At 43.7% G+C, this 15810-nt stretch overlaps 1 protein-coding gene across 2 annotated transcripts in view; it reads left to right on the top strand.

Moving 5' to 3' along the window:
- The window catches only part of LOC140074888 (mitochondrial import inner membrane translocase subunit tim16-B-like), a 98049-nt gene that overhangs the window by 22324 nt on the left and 59915 nt on the right, over positions 1-15810 (top strand). For both annotated transcript variants that reach the window (XM_072120177.1, XM_072120174.1), the window contains exons 8-9: positions 8914-9000; positions 10229-10311. In XM_072120177.1, coding sequence (XP_071976278.1) covers positions 8914-9000; positions 10229-10311 — 170 coding nt within the window. The remainder of the gene's footprint in view (positions 1-8913; positions 9001-10228; positions 10312-15810) is intronic.

Below are 15810 nucleotides of genomic sequence, written 5' to 3'. Positions count from 1 at the left end.
ATCAGAAGACATTATTTTTCAATTAAATAACACATTTTAATCCCAAACCATGGTCCCTTTGAAAAATGCTCGAGTCTCCCATTGAATCGCGCGTCAAAAATGCGCCGAAAACGCAAAAAAAACGCAAATTACTCCAAGGAAAAATGGAACAAAAACGCAGCCAAAACGTCAGTTTTTCACGCATTGCACCCTGACGTGAAACGCAACGCTAGTGTGCAAGAGGCCTAATACACAGACATCAGGACACAGACCTTTTCTCCTAATACACAGACATCAGGACACAGACCTCTCCTCCTCCTAATACACAGACATCAGGACACAGACCTCTCCTCCTCCTAATACACAGACATCAGGACACAGACCTCTCCTTCTCCTCCTAATACACAGACATCAGGACACAGACCTCTACTCCTAATACACAGACATCGGGACACAGACCTCTCCTCTCCTCCTAATACACAGACATCAGGACACAGACCTCTCCTCTCCTCCTAATACACAGACATCAGGACACAGACCTCTCCTTCTCCTCCTAATACACAGACATCAGGACACAGACCTCTACTCCTAATACACAGACATCGGGACACAGACCTCTCCTCTCCTCCTAATACACAGACATCGGGACACAGACCTCTCCTCTCCTCCTAATACACAGACATCAGGACACAGACCTCTCCTCTCCTCCTAATACACAGACATCAGGACACAGACCTCTCCTCCTCCTAATACACAGACATCAGGACACAGACCTCTCCTCCTCCTAATACACAGACATCAGGACACAGACCTCTCCTTCTCCTCCTAATACACAGACATCAGGACACAGACCTCTACTCCTAATACACAGACATCGGGACACAGACCTCTACTCCTAATACACAGACATCATGACACACACCTCTCTCCTCCTCCTAATACACAGACATCAGGACACAGACCTCTACTCCTCCTCCTAATACACAGACATCAGGACACAGACCTCTCCTCCTCCTAATACACAGACATCAGGACACAGACCTCTCCTCCTCCTCCTAATACACAGACATCAGGACACAGACCTCTCCTCCTCCTCCTCCTAATACACAGACATTAGGACACAGACCTCTCCTCCTCCTCCTCCTAATACACAGACATCAGGACACAGACCTCTCCTCCTCCTAATACACTGACATCAGGACACAGACCTCTCCTCCTCCTAATACACAGACATCAGGACACAGACCTCTCCTCCTCCTAATACACAGACATCAGGACACAGACCTCTCCTCTCCTCCTCCTAATACACAGACATCAGGACACAGACCTCTCCTCCTCCTAATACACAGACATCAGGACACTGACCTCTCCTCCTCCTAATACACAGACATCAGGACACAGACCTCTCCTCCTCCTAATACACAGACATCAGGACACACACCTCTCCTCTCCTCCTAATACACAGGCATCAGGACACAGACCTCTCCTCATCCTAATACAAAGACATCAGGACACAGACCTCTCCTCATCCTAATACACAGACATGAGGACACAGACCTCTCCTCTTCCTAATACACAGACATCAGGACACAGACCTCTCCTCCTCCTAATACACAGACCTCTCCTCCTCCTAATACACAGACCTCTCCTCCTCCTAATACACAGACATCAGGACACAGACCTCTCCTCCTCCTAATACACAGACCTCTCCTCCTCCTAATACACAGACCTCTCCTCCTCCTAATACACAGACATCAGGACACAGACCTCTCCTACTCCTCCTAATACACAGACATCAGGACACAGACCTCTACTCCTAATACACAGACATCGGGACACAGACCTCTACTCCTAATACACAGACATCATGACACAGACCTCTCCTCCTCCTCCTCCTAATACACAGACATCAGGACACAGACCTCTCCTCCTCCTAATACACAGACATCAGGACACAGACCTCTCCTCCTCCTCCTAATACACAGACATCAGGACACAGACCTCTCCTCCTCCTCCTAATACACAGACATTAGGACACAGACCTCTCCTCCTCCTCCTAATACACAGACATCAGGACACAGACCTCTCCTCCTCCTAATACACAGACATCAGGACACAGACCTCTCCTCCTCCTAATACACAGACATCAGGACACAGACCTCTCCTCTCCTCCTCCTAATACACAGACATCAGGACACAGACCTCTCCTCTCCTCCTCCTAATACACAGACATCAGGACACAGACCTCTCCTCCTCCTAATACACAGACATCAGGACACAGACTCCTTCTCCTAATACACAGACATCAGGACACAGAGCTCTCCTCCTCCTCCTAATACACAGACATTAGGACACAGACCTCTCCTCCTCCTAATACACAGACATCAGGACACAGACCTCTCCTCCTCCTAATACACAGACATCAGGACACAGACTCCTTCTCCTAATACACAGACATTAGGACACAGACCTCTCCTCTCATCCTAATACACAGACATCAGGACACAGACCTCTCCTCCTCCTAATACACTGACATCAGGACACAGACCTCTCCTCCTCCTAATACACAGACATCAGGACACAGACCTCTCCTCCTCCTAATACACAGACATCAGGACACAGACCTCTCCTCCTCCTAATACACAGACATCAGGACACAGACCTCTCCTCTCCTCCTAATACACAGGCATCAGGACACAGACCTCTCCTCCTCCTAATACACAGACATCAGGACACAGACCTCTCCTCTCCTCCTAATACACAGGCATCAGGACACAGACCTCTCCTCATCCTAATACAAAGACATCAGGACACAGACCTCTCCTCATCCTAATACACAGACATCAGGACACAGACCTCTCCTCTTCCTAATACACAGACATCAGGACACAGACCTCTCCTCCTCCTAATACACAGACCTCTCCTCCTCCTAATACACAGACATCAGGACACAGACCTCTCCTCCTCCTAATACACAGACATCAGGACACAGACCTCTCCTTCTCCTCCTAATACACAGACATCAGGACACAGACCTCTACTCCTAATACACAGACATCGGGACACAGACCTCTACTCCTAATACACAGACATCATGACACACACCTCTCTCCTCCTCCTAATACACAGACATCAGGACACAGACCTCTCCTCCTCCTCCTAATACACAGACATTAGGACACAGACCTCTCCTCTCATCCTAATACACAGACATCAGGACACAGACCTCTCCTCCTCCTAATACACAGACATCAGGACACAGACCTCTCCTCCTCCTAATACACAGACATCAGGACACAGACCTCTCCTCCTCCTAATACACAGACATCAGGACACAGACCTCTCCTCTCCTCCTCCTAATACACAGACATCAGGACACAGACCTCTCCTCTCCTCCTCCTAATACACAGACATCAGGACACAGACCTCTCCTCCTCCTAATACACAGACATCAGGACACAGACCTCTCCTCCTCCTAATACACAGACATCAGGACACAGACTCCTTCTCCTAATACACAGACATCAGGACACAGACCTCTCCTCCTCCTCCTAATACACAGACATCAGGACACAGACCTCTCCTCCTCCTAATACACAGACATCAGGACACAGACCTCTCCTCCTCCTAATACACAGACATCAGGACACAGACCTCTCCTCCTCCTAATACACAGACATCAGGACACAGACCTCTCCTCTCCTCCTCCTAATACACAGACATCAGGACACAGACCTCTCCTCTCCTCCTCCTAATACACAGACATCAGGACACAGACCTCTTCTCCTAATACACAGACATCAGGACACAGACCTCTTCTCCTAATACACAGACATCAGGACACAGACCTCTCCTCCTCCTAATACACAGACATCAGGACACAGACCTCTCCTCCTCCTCCTCCTAATACACAGACATTAGGACACAGACCTCTCCTAATACACAGACATCAGGACACAGACCTCTCCTCCTCCTAATACACAGACATCAGGACACAGACCTCTCCTCCTCCTCCTAATACACAGACATCAGGACACAGACCTCTCCTCCTCCTCCTCCTAATACACAGACATCAGGACACAGACCTCTCCTCTCCTCCTAATACACAAACATTAGGACACAGACCTCTCCTCCTAATACACAGACATCAGGACACAGAGCTCTCCTCATCCTAATACACAGACATCAGGACACAGACCTCTCCTCCTCCTAATACACAGACATCAGGACACAGACCTCTCCTCCTAATACATCTCCTTTCTTACATAGGTTTTTGCTATTGCTTATATGGTCACTTCCATGCCATCCATTAGGTGGGTATATGAGAGAGTCCAGACTTGTGAGCGGTGACTCTGCAGTGTGAGTTACTTGTATATATGGACACTGGTGTCTGGTCCCTGTGGTTTTATTGCTCGGAGTGATTCATCATTTTTTGTAGCATTCTTGGAAGATGCAGAATGTTTCACAATTCTGAACATGAGAAAACAAAACATTCAATGGACATCCCACACAATCCAGACCCAAACACTGAATCCAGGAAACGGCTAATTCCAATTGAGATTCCCTGTTTACTGTCAGTCCACAGCATGTCCGTGCAGGCACTACAACTCCCAGGATACCACACTGTCAATCATGATGACTGCTGGAGTGATTCTGTATCCCAGTCTTATCACATGTTACAATAGCCAGAGAAGTGATCCATCGGTAAATTCAGTGTCTGGGGTTTGGGGCAGAAGCTGTTTTTTTATTTTCATTTCATATGCATAGACATTTCATAGACATTGTATGTCAACCATACATTGTATAAAAAGACATCTATTTCTTGTTTTGTTTTTTTCCTCACTATATGACATGAGATCAGAAAAAAACATTTCCCGTTTTGGGTCAAAATTATTTATATTCCCAAATACCAGAATAATGAGAGACAGTGTGGATGTATTTGAAGGCACTCCTGAAACACACTGCTTCTTTGTGTAACATCAGAGGAAAGTTTAAAAGAATCAGCAAAGATATCAGGTATGGAATGTGCACAAGTCTGGTTCATCCTTAAGTGCAATTTCCAGAAACCTGAATGTGCCTCGTTCACGTGTACAAGCAATTACACTCAAGTACAACCAAGATGGGAATGTCCAGCCACCTTAACACTTGGGATGGGAACGGGTTCTGTCTCCCAGAGATAAATGTGCTTGGGTTCGAAATGAACTAAAGCAAAAGACCTTGTGAAGATGCTGAATCTGGTAAGAGTGTGTCAGTATCCACAGTGAAGTGAGTTCTGTATCCACGTGGAAGAAGCCAAACATAAAAATCCACATTAATGATTGCAATTGCTCAGGAACAAAAACTTTCATTTTTGGAGACATGTCCTGTGGTCTGACTAAACTAAAATTGAACAGATTGGCCATAATGACCATCGTTATGTTTGGCGGAAAAAGGCAGAAGCATGCAAGCCTGAGATGACCCTCATGACTGTGAGACACGGTGGGCAGCATCATGTTGTGGGGGGACTGGTGCACTAAATAGAATAGATGCATCATAAGGATGCACAAGAGAAGGATTAGGGTTTTATGCTTTTTTATTTAAAAACTTTTTTTGTAACTTTTTTACTTGTCCCACTATGGACTCGATGGCTTTTTCATTATAATACCCTGCAATATGTGTTGGAGGGTATTATCACTGTCAGCCTGACACTGTCAGTCTGATACAGAGACTTCATGATCTTACCTGTGTGACTGAATCTCACAGCCTCTTACTATGGGCAGCCCTGGGGTCCTGATTGGATCTCAGGGCTGCCATTGCAACGAACGGTGCCCCCTGAAAGCGGTGCATGGGGGCCGACTGTTAAAATGTTAAACACCCATGATTGGAGCTCACTCCCTGTTTCAAGATGCTAACTCGGCTCCGATGACGAACTGCATCAGCTCAGTGATGGATATATCAATATTTTATAAAGCCCTGATCAAAATCTTGAAAAGCCAAAAAGGCTGGTGTGAGCAAGGCAGCTACAAACACGGATCAGCTATACCAGTTCTGTCCGGATAAATGAACCCAAATTCCTACCAACTATTGTGAGAAGCTTGTGGAAGGAGATCCAAAACGTCTGACCAAAGTCATACAGTCATCCAAGGGCAATGGTGTCAAATACTAATGAAATATATTTAAACGTTTGAAATGTATGTATAAGTAGTAAAAATGACTTAAAAATCCTCACTCTCTCTCTCATTTTTCTGGCATTTGGCAAATATAAATAATTTTGCTTATCCCAATTTGAATTTCCTGTCATATAGGAGAAAAACACGTATATGTGTATCATCACTTCCTATACATCTGAAGTAAAGCCGGACCCACAATAATTAGTGGTATTGGGGAAGGTATTTGTTGTTGGGGGTCTCTGTGACAGTCACAGCTGTGCCCCCAGTTAGCTATTCCCAAGAGTTGGATGTTTGCCTGGCCTTGTCTCCATGGGGAGTCAGCCATGTTAGTTCTATGCTGTCATGACAACATGTCCGCCTGAGGAGAATGTTTGAGTAATGGTAACGGGTGTATGTACTGAGCATGGACTCATCAAATAGTCACCTAATTACTCTCTACGTATTATAGGATTTTTTTTGGGGGGTTCCTTGGAGCTGAGCTTATACATAGAGGCCAGATGTTACACATAGATATCCCCTATATGAATCTGCATATACCACACATTGTCCCACATTGTGTTCGCTGGGACTTTTCATTGTGACAATGAGAATCTGGCAGCGTTTCCTTAATAACTGTGTGTAAGTGCATCTCTGGTAGTAAGTGTATCTCATGTATCCCCTCCTCTGCCTGCAGGAAGTGTGTGGGATTAGAGGATTCGGGGCCGTGGGAAGTTAGGACCAAGCCGAGGTGATGGCTATAAATAGTAACTGTGACATCTTATTGCGATCTTAACCACTTATACACAAGGGTCTCGCTATATGTCGCTGTATGCTTATACTAGTATGGTAGACAGATTAGCAAGGCCTGGTATTTATTTAATGTACACTTGAGTGCGGACTCTGAAATACCTCCGCCAGGGTGCATGTCATAGCTGCAATAGCCAATAATGATTCCAACAGTTTGGGGAAAAACTGACCTTAAATCTAATATCCAGAAACCTGACAGACTTTTTTTTTCTTTTACTTCAGATGGCTTTGCAGTTTCATCTTCTTATTTTTGAGTAAAAGTGTACCAAAAATGTCTCATAGTTGCCTATTCCCATGATGATGGAAACTTTAAAAACTTTTCTGAGAGGAAAAAAGGTGTATACCTCAGCCCTAGTAAGGAATTTGTAGTTGAAATGGTTTTTCAACATTTAGAAATGGTGGCCCAGAAGTGATGATATCACGTACATTGCGCATGTGATGACTGTGCTGCTGTTCATGATGTCATCACTTCTACTCCAAAGTCACATGAGGATCTGACAGCTGGAAATATGGGGATAGCTGGGTATCCAGTGTCAGATGGGGCAACTTGGGAATGAGTACTTGACTCCAGAGGACCAGAAGAGAACCCAATCTGGAAGCTACTAGGGTGAATTTCAAAAGGGTTAATGGAGAGTATAGTCCCCAGAATAATGTTATATGGTGGGCCCAAATTAAAGACACCGGGGCAGATTTATTAACCTGTCTAAAAGTAGAAATGTACATAGTTACCCAAGTCAACCAATTACAACTCCCCTTTAAAATATTCATAAGCACTGAAAGCTGAGCTGTAATTGGTTGCCATGGACAAGAACCTTCTTACTTCTAGACAGCTTGATAAATCTGCCCACTGGGTTTTATGTACATTTTTATACAATATTTTCATGTCTGAAAACCTCCTTTAAAGTAAAATTTTTCAAAGAAGAAAAATTAACAAATTTTGGTCCTTACCAACTTCATCAAGACCCTAAATTGTGGGTCAGCGCATCTCCAAAATTGCGGATCTAATTGTTTTGTTTTTTCCTAGTGTGTAATGATTATGAAGCAAGTATGTTCTCATAGAAGTATTCGGCTAAAGTGTGTTAAAAGAAATTAGAATTTTATAGAAAATTGTCACACTAGATATTTGAGCCTGCCATGTCGCTGGGGTGGTAAACAGTGGTTTTAATGTTATGGCTCATGAGTGTTGCCCTAAACTTGACCTATTATGTAAAAATAGGGATTAGTAAAATCCAGATCCTTTAGCAGATGTGTGGGAACCGCTACAAATGTCGTATCTCTTTCACTAAGGACACATGCTGCTCACACATCAGGTATAAATATTTACTTGGGGCCTTCACGCATTTCGCAGCCTGTACGTTGTATATACACAGGTTTATATAGCAGATCACTGATCCGCTAGTTCAGCTAAGCCTGAATGCAGACATTTTGACAGAGCCGACAGATGTGCCTTCTCACTACCAGGTTGTAGTGATGCCAGCGGTGCCCAATGCCACGCATAACGCTGGCGACTGCAGGCACACTGCAAGGCTAATGCGTTTCAGTCACAGCCGGAGCGACATCGTCTGAACTAGATGGGTCTGAAGATCGTGTTACAGAAGTGGCAGCGCTACAGCTGGCTCAGTGTGGGGTCACATTGAGTGACGGAACGATTTGTTGTCGCCTGAGGCATACTTGACAGGTCCTGTGCTGGCACGGCTCACGCCAACAGCTGGCAGCAGGTCACTGTATGGGGCCTTAAAGGGACACCAAACTATATCGTATTTTATTCATAAACCAGGTTCCTTCAGTCATAATCCCTTTAGTCTATCTGTGTTAAGTTCACTAGAACTAGAGGGCAAGTGTTTTGTGTATGCAGCTCCCCTGCGGATTCATGTGTCATTGTATCAGACCGAATGTAAAGTAATTGGATAGATCAATTTCTCTGATAACATACACTATCCTACATATGAAGTGACCTAAATAAAACTGATTCTATAACAAACATCTTTTTATTTTTTAGGACGCCCAAGGCCACGACAACAATAAAGATTCGCGTGTGGTCTGGACCAATTCCAATAACCACCTCCTTACATCAGGATTCAACCAGGTAGCGTACGCCCTGAGGAACCACAAATCCACACTCTCCACTGTCTTATCTCTTTAACCTAGGTTGAGGCAATCTTCTTGTATCCAGAAAACTTTATTAAGTCGTGGGTCATATCCCTCGATTTTTGCATAATAACTTTTCATGACTTGTGACCAGTCAGGTTCTGGGGCCCAATCTGTAACCTCATAACTTTCTTCCTAATTTGGCATTGATTTTTTAGCTTCCTCTGGAGCCGCACTCTGCAAGTATTTAGCTTTTATATCTTACAACTTTGAGATCTTGGGCCAATAACTATTAGAAAAAAAAGTTACCGTATGTTGTACAATGGAGTCTGTGGGGGTTGTTGTAGATATTGAGGGACACAAAAAGGCTTGGATGTCGGCCAGTTGGCCAGCCCTGCTCTGGACAAACCTTATATTGTAGTTCAGGGAATACCAGTTCTGCTGCATAGCACTTGACACTTGTTGGTCTATATTAACTAAAATAACGCATAAATTAAAGGGAAACCTTTGCTTCATTTTATATGAAGGATATAAACTACAAAAAAATTAAAACTTTGTGGTTTATTATAATATTTACAATATTACATTTAAGTAAACCTGTCAGGGGAACATAGGACACAAAATATACACACCTTGCATATCCTTATCATGTAATGATCCTGAGTTACATCCTGTATTATGCTCCAGAGAAGCACTCACTATTCTGCTGCTGGTGCAGTCACTGTGTACATACATGACATTACTTACCTTGTACTGATCCTGAGTTACATCCTGTATTATACTCCAGAGCTGCACTCATTATTCTGCTGCTGGTGTTGCAGTCACTGTGTACATACATGACATTACTTATCCTGTACTGATCCTGAGTTACATCCTGTATTATACCCCAGAGCTGCACTCACTATTCTGCTGCTGGTGCAGTCACTGTGTACATACATGACATTACTTATCCTGTACTGATCCTGAGTTACATCCTGTATTATACCCCAGAACTGCACTCACTATTCTGCTGCTGGTGCAGTCACTGTGTACATACATGACATTACTTATCCTGTAGTGATCCTGAGTTACATCCTGTATTATACTCCAGAGCTGCACTCACTATTCTGCTGCTGGTGGTGCAGTCACTGTGTACATACATGACATTACTTATCCTGTACTGATCCTGAGTTATTCTCCTGAGCTGCACTCACTATACAGTTTACTTCTTACATGTATTACATTAGGTCAGGGAACGAGAGCTGCTGCTTTGGGATCTTCGTAACTTCAGTCGGCCAGTAACATCCTTCTCCCTGGATGCATCCTCAGGGTAAGAAAACACACACGCACGTTCCTTCTTGTTATCTGAAAATGGGTTATACATAGTTAATACAATGGCTTCATTGTTGTTGATTCCATAGCAATTAGCTTTGTTTTTCCTAATGAAGCTTCACCTTGGAGCCACAAGTTAGAGCATATATTAACAAAGGGCATAAATAAAAACGTCTCTGGAATAGTGTACAAACCATAGAGACCTATATGACTGCTATAGGGCCCTAGGAGAAAGTTGCCACAGCTAAAAATATTGATAACTTATCCAAAGAGTAGGTCCTCAGTATCAGATTGGTGGGTGTTCAACACCCAGCACCTCCAGAAATGAGCTCATACACCGGGAATACCACAGGAAGCAGACAGCGCTGTTCTCTGTGTAGTGGCTAAGCTGAGTCACTGCAGCTTATTGTCCATTCAAATAAAAAGTAGCTGATCTGCAGTAACCTTATCTGTCCACCACATAAGAATGGCGCTGTCTTCCTGTTCTATCTTTTATGGATTCACTGAATGTATACTAATCTCCTAGTGTTAGGAGTTCTTCCTTTTCCTTATGTTACGCTTCTGGAGTTTTTAAGAAGTAAGTTGTTCTTTATCTACCAGGATAGTGCCCCTCTTGCACTGCAGGCCATGTCTAGTATTGCAGTTCAACCTCATTCACAGACAACCCCTTTACAAAAGTTAATTATTTGAGGTTGGTAAAAAAAGTTTATCAATCATCACCTTTAAATGGGTATTCCACGAGGACAAGATTCTTAAATATATCCAGGATAACAAAATAACACATTCTCTGATTCTGTTATAATTGTTTTAACAAAAATACAGCATTAAAAGGTATAATTCCAACCTGTCACTATCAGTTCTGGTGTTTACAATTTTGGTTGCCCTGGGATCTGACCGTAAATCTTCTGGTTATTCTGGTCGGGCAGGGCAGATTCTTCTCATGAATAGCTTCTCCTCTCTGGCTCCAGCTCCTAACCCCCTCCATTACAGGAGGAGCTCACACACAGATTTCTGCCACCAAGCAGCATTGTGCAGAGACTTGCTCTACAAACTATGGATAAGATAAGGTCTTTATCCAGGCGAAGGAGGCTAAGATGTAGCAGAACTGACAGTGTTTGTTATAGCTCAGATGTAGCAGAACCATACCTCCCAACCTTTGGGTTGAAGAAAGAGGGACAAAAATAGTGGTGCATTTCCAATTTTTCGCCACAATAAACCACGCCCCACAGTTTAATTTTTAGAATAATGGCTTTTACACCAAATATTCTCACCTTGTACAATGACCCATTCCCCCTCTCTTATTATGGTCTCTTTCTCTGCTCCCCGTCTTATTATGAACCAGTCTCTGCTCCCCGTCCCCTTTCATTGGTCCCCTTCCCTATTATGCCATTATCTGCTCCCCCTCTTATTGTCTCTCCCTTTTACTTTGCCCCCTCTCTGATCCCCCTTTTATTGTGCCCCCCTCTCTGCTTTTCTTCTTATTGTGATCCCCATCTTATTGCCCCCCTTTTTTTGCTCCTCTTCCTTATTGTGCTCTCTCTGCTCCACCATATACTCCAAGCTCTCTGTATCCCCATAGAAATTCATCCAACTCTATTGGCAACCGGAGCATGCCGATAGAGTTGATGTCTCAGGCCATACCTCCCTCCGGGCGGGACAGAACCAGAAATCTGTGACTGTCCCATTGGATCCAGGACGGTTGCGAGGTATGGCACAGCTGAAGTGTGTCATTGTGTTTTACATCCATCTCATCATCTATCATCTCTGATCTGTCTCATCTCTTTTTCTATGTGTCAGATGCTAGTAGAATGTTCAGAAGCTAAATAAGTGTATATAAACCCTGTACCCTGATAATATAAGCACATTGTCAGGACACAGCATCTCATAGCACAGAAGGATCATGAAGTGTCTGCTTAGAGAGTCCCTGCTCAACCTCTGGAATCTTACACTGACCATCACTGAGTGATAGGAGCTAAAACAGCAATAAAACTGAGTAAAATTGTAAAGTAAAGGGGTTAAAATGAGCTTTATTGTGTAAACATCACTAGGGGATACAGATGTGAGAACTTGTTTCATTGGCAAACCCCTTTAAACAATATGGACACTGTGAAGATGAAGTGAGGAGGTAAAAGTTTGCAAGATATATCCCTCACTCAGCCAAGGGTAACATTTTACTTGCATTACTATGGCACAAGGAACAAAGGAAGCATAGGGAGGGGGAGGTGTTGTGTGCCTCCTCCAATCAGAAACCCAGAGAAAACATTTTTTATTGTATGGTAGTTGTGTATTTCATTTAGAAGGAATGAGAACATCCTGAAATGATGGTTAACCTCATTAGAGGCTCTCATCCAAGAATCCGGCTTCCTTCAAAAGAGACGGAATGATGGAGGGGTTGAAAGTGCGTGCTTCAAGTTGACCCTTCAGACGCACAAGCTTCTCGAATCTGACCTCTTACTCCCTGATACAAATATTTAAGACTGTTTCTTGTACAACCAACTCCACATGCAACTTGTAACTCGCGACTTAAAAATACAGTGATAACTATGGACATGAGAAGGACACGGGGAGGTCCCTCTGTTATGAGGTCCTATGAAGGTTATGCTCAAGTAAGGTCTCATCACCATATCTTAGTGAGTCCTAGACTGCACCTCAAGTGTCCTCCATAGCTCGGGCCAAAAATTCTGCTCCAACAAAAGGGGAGTTTGAGCACCAGTCACCACCCCCAAGACCATCCATAAAGGCACTAGAACTTATTACCTGATTATTCAATCTCCAAGTTTTACTGTTGTCTCCTTCTAAGTTAAACCAACCCAGATGATCTTACCAGTCCCATGATGTGCAAAATGACAAATGCTCATCCTGATTTGGAGGGTTTTCCAAATTCAAGCTGAAAGTTTCCTGTTGAGCTTATTAAACACTTCTGTATGTATGCCGCAGCCAATCAAAGGAAGCAGAGCAACAGCCTAGACCAATGATAAGACAGGAGGCGTGTCCTAGACTCCCTGTAGACACTATAGCTTAGTGGTAGTCACATATCACAGCTCAATGCCAAAAAAAGTATCCAAAATGCAAAACTTAAAAAAAAATAAGTTCCATCCAGCATCAGGTTGAATGGATTGAGAAAATCCTGATGAGAGAATAGGCAATGCAAAGAAAGCTAATATGGCTGACAGTGTTGGCTCCTGTAGAGCAGTAGAGGACCTCCCTGCAGTTGCTACCCATATGGAGTTAAGTACGCTCCCATTTTTACTTTTGGCTGTAGGTCCTTTTAAGAACCGGTAATTGTGGTCTGATCAGCTCGCGACAAACAATAACTAGAAAAATGTATAAAAATGACTGAAAATCATAAAAGTAGTTTTTGCCACTGGCTACAACAGCCAGGTTTAGAGGAGATTTGACGTTAATATTTTTCATTTTTTACCCCCCACATGTCTGGTGTGAGAAGTGAAAAAATGTGAAATATGTGACACACGTTGTGCAAGAATATGATGAGTGGTATGTCTGTGCAACATCTCGGGGAGTCTTTCTCTGGAAGAAATTAGATTTGTGTTTTACATAATATAATGTACTGACTAAATAAATCAATATATAGGGGTAGATTTACTTACCCGGTCCTGTCGCGATCCCGCGGTGCGATGTCCGACGAAGATTCGGGTCTGCCGCGATTCACTAAGCTTGTGCGCCCGTGTTCCTGCATCCGTCGCTTCCGTGCTGAGGTCCGCCAGAGTTCACCTGCTTCTTCCTGGTGCATGTGAGTGCTTGATCTTGCGACACAAATCCTTTTTTAAATTCCGCGGTTTGTCCGAATTCGTCGCATGCAAGCCGGCGCCAATGCGACAAAATCCGATTGCATGCTCCAAAATCCCGGGGCAATTTGCTGCAAAACGGAAATTGTCGGGAAAATGCGTCCGACGGACCCTTAGTAAATGAGCCCCATTGTGTGGCTCAGCTTTACACTATAGTATAGAGTAGACCTGTTGTCCAACATCTAAAGTGGTGGAAACTTTCAGGACAAGTCTCCTTTTTTCTCAAATTCTGCCCCCTGTCCTGGCCAACAGAGACAAATACATCAATAATTCTATAGTTATGTATAGATCATACCCATTTTTACCTGCTGGGCAACTGCAGCTATTCCCTTCTCTTTTTGATAACACATGCATGCTTGGTCAAGCTACATGTGTGCTTGGGGGAATTGGGAAGAATAGTCATTAACCAAAAATGGCATGTGTAGAACATGTTATTTAGGTTGTCACTGTCCTGCTGAAGCTGAAGACACATAGATTCATTGTCTTAACAAACATAAAGCGCACCTACGTATGGAGATCTGACCCTGACCTTCAAAACTGCAAAATAATTCCGTGCAAGAAGAAACTTCTTTCAAACAAGGAAACAAAAGATTCTTGACGTCTTGACAGGGAGCGATACCGGAGTGTGTCGCAGACACATAGCAGCTGTAGCTGAGGGATATGTTTTTGCCTCTTCGTATGACAATTGCTTCAATTGGTTTGAATAGCAGAGGTCAGGCCCTGCACTAGGGGCAACTATCATGTATTATAGGGGATAGATGTGGAAATATCCTTTAATCCAAGGTAACGTATCTTATACTGGTATATACGTATGCACCGTGTGTGTTACTTTAAGACGGGATCGCCATGTGTTATGGCTCCTGGAGTGTGAGGTAATCACCATAATACACCCGCACTGGGCTGAAAATTAATTTTGTCTGTTTATAGAATAGATTTTCATCTGGGCCCGGCCCCCGCTTTCCTCCCGGTACCTCCACTCCCGTCCTCCCCTGGTCTCCAGGAGTTTATTTAGTAGGAGCTTAGCCTGCGGCCGATCTCTATAACAACCATAAAATAAACAGGTCAGTGCCAGGCCTGAGGCACCCTGACTTCTAATCCAGCCGGGGCAGACGCCGCCACCTCTACAGCCATGACAGGATTTTGTCTAAATATATGTATATAGATGGCAGGGTGGTGATTAAAGGGGAAGTTTGTGGTGAGTGCCCAGCTCTGGCAGCACAATTCTACCCCCCTTTCCTTTCCTTTCTTTTCTTTACCTCACCCTCCATCTCCGTCCCACCGGGACCTAGCTGACCCCATAATTATACCAGAAATAAGTTTTCTTACCTCACCCGCCGCCCTCCCCCCCTCCCTCTAATCATAGTTCTGGCAGATTTTAATGTCAGCTCAGAAATGGCTCCCAGATGCTGAGGTTGGTCTGGTTAATGAAAGCGATAAATGAACTTTAGGCATAAAGCCGTAAAACAAAAAAAATTAACCCTGAATTTACCAGGTAGCGTAACTCTATGTATTTTCATTGGTGTCTGTTCAAGAATCTAAACGACCCACAAATCTCCAAAGTTTTACATCTTTGTAAAGTATCAAAATTATTATTAATTTTTCTTTTTTTTTTAAAAAAAGCCCAAACATTTATTTATTTTCTTTGGAAAGCCGGGGCATAGAATGATAATAACCCGGTAAGTTTTGGCCGA

Source organism: Engystomops pustulosus, chromosome 8 (genome assembly GCF_040894005.1).
Source record: "Engystomops pustulosus chromosome 8, aEngPut4.maternal, whole genome shotgun sequence".
Classification (NCBI taxonomy): domain Eukaryota; kingdom Metazoa; phylum Chordata; class Amphibia; order Anura; family Leptodactylidae; genus Engystomops; species Engystomops pustulosus.
This window is presented reverse-complemented; position numbering and strand designations above follow the sequence as displayed.